Source organism: Otolemur garnettii, unplaced genomic scaffold (genome assembly GCF_000181295.1).
Source record: "Otolemur garnettii isolate 467f Iridium unplaced genomic scaffold, OtoGar3 scaffold00091, whole genome shotgun sequence".
Classification (NCBI taxonomy): domain Eukaryota; kingdom Metazoa; phylum Chordata; class Mammalia; order Primates; family Galagidae; genus Otolemur; species Otolemur garnettii.
In genome coordinates, this window is record NW_003852486.1 from 6681655 (window position 1) to 6687625 (window position 5971).

General features: G+C 47.0%; 1 protein-coding gene across 1 annotated transcript; it reads right to left on the minus strand.

Moving 5' to 3' along the window:
- Positions 1 to 1452: 1452 nt before the first annotated feature.
- On the minus strand, positions 1453 to 5764 carry ZNF134 (zinc finger protein 134). Its single transcript, XM_003795347.3, has 3 exons — positions 5527 to 5764; positions 4405 to 4504; positions 1453 to 3226 (listed from the first exon to the last, which is right to left on the minus strand). Exons 2-3 carry the CDS (start codon positions 4442 to 4444, stop codon positions 1992 to 1994), a joined length of 1275 nt encoding a protein of 424 aa, XP_003795395.1. The 5' UTR covers positions 4445 to 4504; positions 5527 to 5764; the 3' UTR covers positions 1453 to 1991.
- Positions 5765 to 5971: the final 207 nt, after the last annotated feature.

Sequence of the window (5971 nt, forward strand, 5' to 3'; positions counted from 1 at the left end):
TTTTTTTTTAGAGACAGAGTCTCACTTTGTTGCCCTCAGTAGAGTGCCGTTGTGTCACAGCTCACAGCAACCTGTAACTCCGGGACTAAGGCAATTCTCTTGCCTCAGCCTCCTGAGTAGCTGGGACTACAGGCGCCCACCACAATTCCCAGCTATTTTTTGTTGCAGTTTGGCCAGGCCGGGTTTGAATCCGCCACCCTCAGTGTATGGGGCCAGCGCCCTACTCACTGAGCCACAGGTGCGGCCCAGAAAAGGCAAATTTTACCTATAAAGTACTCAGTGGTTGCCTAGGGAACAGGGGAAAGAAGGACTTAAGGAAGGGCTGAAGAGAGGGTTTACAAGGGGTATAAGGCTAACTTCATGGGTGATAAGATATGGTCACCACCATTGCTAGGGTGTTGGTTTTATAGATATATATGTATATCAGGACTTAACTGATTGCTTCTTGGCCTTTTGGCTAAGATCAAATGTGTGAAGACTTAACAAGTGGTATACGTAAAGTACGTGCAGTATGTTATCTATTGATTATACCTCAAAGAACCTATACAAAATTATTCTACTAAAAATCTGGGTCTTCCATTTTTGGAAAGCCAAGCAATTAAACATCACTAGTGACTCTACCACCTCATTCCAAATGCCTTGGGAAGGCCACCTTTTCTGCACGACCAAGAAAACTGGCAAGTAACAAAGGTTATTTCCTACAATCACCAGGAGCTCGGTTGCTCATGAAAATGACATCCTTGGACCCCAGTATCTCTTTACTCTCAGGCTTACTGCCTTTGCAGCAGACACATTAGATAGAGAATTCAGGGAGGCACAGTAATCTAAGAAAACTACATCTTTTCCTGTACCAGTGACCTTGACCTTAAGAGTGACACAACCCTGGTGATCTTAAGAATTTCAATACACCTGATCCCATACGTAAGCCAGTGACTAACATGTTTCTGAATGTGATTTTACAATGGGCACTTCCCCTCTAGTTTGCAGCAGTCTCCCCCAATCCCAATTATTCATATGTAATGTTTCCATATCAAATTCATTTTCCTCCTAGATGCATTAGGTCTTACCATCAGTGGTAACCTGTGTGCCAGATTTTGACCTTCAGTGAATAGAGCCACTCAGCAGGTCGTAAGGGATGGCTTTCTCTCAACAGTGTTGAGAATATGGGACATATACTGGAAACAAAATACCCAATCATGCTGCTTCCAAATGCCCTGTAGGTTGTCACAACAGCTGCAGCCTCAACATGATGTGTGCCCCCTCACATAATAAATCCAGACAAATCAGCCCCACGAAGATCTAAATTGTTACCTAATAAGCTCTTGTCAGCAATGGAATTTAATACCAAAACTGGACTCATAACTATTCTCCACCAACCCACTGCCTCATTTGAGGCACATACAGTAGGAAGCCCCCACAGAGTCTATTTTCAATCCATTCCAGACAGTGAAAAGAACCCCCAAGATTAAAAGTAGCTTAAACTATAAGGCCTTTATTATCACAAACAAAGCAGTAAGAGGCAAGTATTTTCTCAGGCCAGGTAACATGGAGACTGGAAAAATCCATCCCAAGTATTACAGCCAGTAAAGTCCATGAAGAAAGTAAACCTCTGTAAGCTACTAGCACAATATAGCTCAAGTCCTCTTGGCTCAAGATGGGTCATGTCCACAATTACACCAAACAGAGGTGGGCATGAAGACTCACAGTAAACTCAAATGTCTAATGATTCTCTCTAAGGAACTGGAGAGAGTACAAAGTCCTGCCTTCTATAAAGATATTAGGGTGACCAAACTGCTAAGAGTTAAGACGGTTTCACCCATAAACATTGACAGTGACATAACTCTGGCAAGAAACCTGAGCAGGTCAGAAAGTGCAACACATTCTCTGGAAGCTTCTGATGTACCTAGCACTCATAAGGTATTTCCCTCCTGTCAATGTTCAGATGTCTGAGGTTCAACTTCTGACTGATGAATCTTGTACTGAAAGCATTCCTAAAGCCTGCCAGCAGTGTGAACTTTCTGGTGTCGATTGAGGTGGGAGCTTAAGCTGTAGGCTTTCCCACATTTACTGCACTCATACGGCCTTTCTCCAGTGTGAACTCTTTGGTGCCGAACAAGGTGGGAGGTTCTTATGAAGTCTTTCCCACATTTGCTGCACACAAAAGGCCTTTCACCAGTGTGAACCCTCTGGTGTGCAATAAAGTCAGAACTTCGACTAAAGAATTTCCCACACTCAGTACACTCAAAAGGCTTTGTTTCAGTGTGAATTCTCTGGTGTTTAATAAGCGTGTATTTGTGGCCAAAAGATTTCCCACAATCACTGCAATCATAAGGATTTTCTCCAGTGTGAATGCTCTCATGCTGAACAAGTGTGGATTTGTGTCTAAAGACTTTCCCACAATCATTGCACTTATAAGGCCTTGCTCCATTGTGAACTCTCTGGTGTACAATTAGGTTGGAGTGATGGCTGAAGTATTTCCCACACTCACTGCACTTATAAGGCATTTCTCCAGTGTGAACTCTCTTGTGCTGAGTAAGGTTATCTTTTCGACTGAAGGTTTTTCCACATTCACTGCATTCATAAGGTCTTTCTCCAGTATGGATTCTCTGGTGTTGGACAAGTGTGGCTTTGCGGCTGAAAGCTTTCCCACATTGATTACACTCATAAGGCTTTTCTCCACTATGGATTCTCTGGTGTTGGACAAGTGTGTCTTTGCGGCTGAACACTTTTCCACACTCACTGCACTTGTAATGCATTTGTCCAATGTGAAAATCCTCCCCATTCTCAGTGCTCCTAGATGTCTTCCTCTTGCAATGAGAGGCCTTTTGCTGGTGATCACCCAAACTAGCCGTGAAGTTCTTTTGGGCCTTTTCACACATAAAGGGCTTCTCTGAAAGGTGAGGTTCTTCACAAACTGTGCAGTTCTTCACAAATGAGGCCTCACCATCATCCCTTCTTAAGGGTTTCTCCACACTGTAATGTTGCTGATGCATGTTTGCACTGAACCAGAGTTGTCTCCCACATGCCCTACATGTGTGAGGTTTCAGTCCGTGGTGTGTTCCATGGTGTTCATCTAGGTGCAAAGTATCTTTCAAGTTGGGGCCACATATGTCACAAAAGTGAGGTGTCTGGGTGGATGAACCTGCCTTAGAAGTATTAGCATGTGACACCTCAGATATGCTCTGTTCAGAAGGTGCCTCTTCATTCTCCACCCCACGCCAACAACCTGAAGACAGAAAAATATTGTTGATATACTTTGGTGGGAGGAGGTAACCCCACCACAAATATATGTCTAGTATACTCAGGATTGAATCCAGGGATTGTTGGCAGAACAGAGCTAGAGGGCGGGGCAGAGTCGCTCATTCCTGCAATCCTAACACTGGGAGACCGAGACAGATGGATCACCTGAGCTCAGGAGTTTGAGATCAGCCTGTGCCAAGAGTGAGACTCCATCTCTAAAAAAACAGCCAGGTATTGTGGCAGGCACCTGAGGCAAGAGAACTGCTTGAGCCCCAGAGTTTGAGGCTGCTGTGAGCTATGATGACACAGTGCTCAACCCCAAGGTGACTAAGACTCTGTCTCAAAACAATAACAAAAAAGAACAGAGCTAGGGTGAGGTTGAACAAAGGCCTGATGTACAGTATTAAAATCTAAGGATCATAAAATAGAAAAGGTTTCATGAGGAACAAGGACACAAGAATAGGGTATAGCACAAAGGGAAGAGGCAAGCAAGATCTCAAACTTAATCCTCTGCATATGACTTTTAGGCAGGGCCTTTGTTGGCTGGCAAGGTGAATGCTACACAGAAATGCTTGTCCAGGCCCAAGAAAATTTGATTAAAAATGAGTAAGCTGGGTAGCACCTGTGGCTCAGTGAGTAGGGTGCTGGCCCCATATATGAAGGGTGGCAGGTTCAAACCCGACCCCAGCCAAATTTCAACAGAAAGATGGCCAGGCGTTGTGGTGGGCGCCTGTGGTCCCAGCTTCTTGGGAGGCTGAGGTAAGAGAACTGCTTGAACCCAGGAGTTGGAGGTTGCTGTGAGCTATGACACCACAGCACTCTACCCAAGGCGATAAACTAAAACTCTGTCTCCAAAAAAAAAAAAAAAAGAGTAACCTGTGTCCAGGGGCTACTTAAGGATATGTGCACATCTTTTAGCCCATTAGTGCAGTTCAATATTGAAAATCACTGCAGAGGGAGCAGTAGAGAGCCTCTCTATTAAGGAGTAGGGGAGGACAACCCTGGTTTGGAAGTCAGAAAAGAACGACAAGAGTGTTCAGAATAGGGAGAAAGACAGAAATAAGGCCAACTTGGTACCAAACAGTGGTGAGCACAGGACAGGCTACTGGAACTGTCTGAACATATATGACACCGAGGTCACACCTTCCCCCAGCACCCACTCACCAAGGCTGGTCCAAGCCCCTCGTGCTGTGGCTACAGTCATACCCTCTTAGTTGAGCATCGGAGTTTTTCTCCCCTGTTACAGTTCAGAAACCGAAGAGATCTGGAAGATACAAGTCACAGGAGAAAGATGGGACAGGTTAAAAGTGTAAGCACTAGTTCACACTAGCTCACCTGTACAAAATCACAAAACATTACAAAATGAACTGCAGAAAACTGTCTAGCAGGAATAGCCTGGGGGACCCCACAAGCAGTGACCATGACTTAGATTCATGACACTGGCAGACCCAGGAAATATCAATTAGAAAAAGGAGATAAGAGCCTTGAGCTCAGAGATGTCATGAATGTAGACAGTCATGTCAGGAGAGGCCAAGCAGGGTGAAATTCACTGTGTTGACCCCTAAACCTCTCCTGGAAAGGCTTCAGGCAACATGAGTTGGGGAATGCAATACATACAGTCCAGGCTTGGCACCCAGAAGTCCTATGTTGAGACAGTAGGAAAACTGCAATGCCCATGGGTCTGGCTACCAGAAGGAAAGAGAAACCCCTGAAGCAAAAAGTAAGGGAAGATCACAGCCCACAAAACTGGGACATGTGAGGCCTTCACCAGGAAAATTGTAAGCACAATCATCAAAAGAAGAACTGATATAACTCTTCCCTTTCTAGTACACACATTTTAAAAGGAAGGAAATGAGAAGACTCAGAATGATACTGATGTGGTGTGTCTATTTGGTTTTGCAGTTCGGGGTGGGGAGGATATCTGAGAGAGCAGTTCAGCCGTCCCTGCAAACTGCGCTCCCGGAAACTACATGATACAAGTCTCTGAGCCTCACCATGCAGCTCCCTCTCCCACAAGGAGATAAACACTAGTCGAAGGTAAGTCCTGCGTGAGATGGACAATTGAGCACAGAGGCACCTCCACGCCTTTGCTGGAGCCAATCCCTCTGCCTGTCACACTCTCCCACACCGGCCGCTAGCAACTGGGGCACCACCCACGAGTGCTCCGCTACCCTGGTCACAGAGGCCTGGGCGGTGGTGACGTGAACAGGCGCTCCCCCATTCGGGGCTTTAGAACTGGGAAGTGAGAGTTGGGACGCGTGATAGTCTGGGGAACGCAGCACCCACCTGCCCAGGGTCCATCATCTTAGCCACCATCACAGTCTGGGCCGCACCTGGCGGTGAGGGCAGGAACCACGACCAGTCTCAGCCCCGCGAGCGCCCGGTCATGGAGACAGAGGCGGGGATCCTCATGAGAGGCGCCACCGCCGAGCCTCGTTGCAGTGGGGCCAACGACGCCTCCCGTACTTCTCCGCCTCCGTCACCATTGGCATCACCGCGGCTTTCTCGCTTTCACCTAACAGCAGACAAGATGTCCGCCGAGAGGAAGACACCGGAAGTCCCGCCCCGACGTCCTCCGTACGCACAACCCCCGCATCGCGTTTCCGCCGCGCGGCGCAGAGGTTTCTGGGCAATGTAGTTCCCAGTGTCCAATAGGCCAAGGCGGAGTGTTGACTGCCGGCCTCCTGGACCCTGGCCTCTAGGGACACTAAGGGGCGTTCGGAAATGGTGC

What these genes read in the sequence shown, in the direction of transcription:
- ZNF134 (XM_003795347.3), bottom strand. Translation starts at nt 4,444, where the DNA reads ATGACTGTAGCCACAGCACGAGGGGCTTGGACCAGCCTTG. An exon ending in AGGGGCTTGGACCAGCCTTG is followed by an intron (nt 3,227 to 4,404) that starts GTGAGTGGGTGC and finishes TTCTGTCTTCAG; the next exon opens with GTTGTTGGCGTGGGGTGGAG.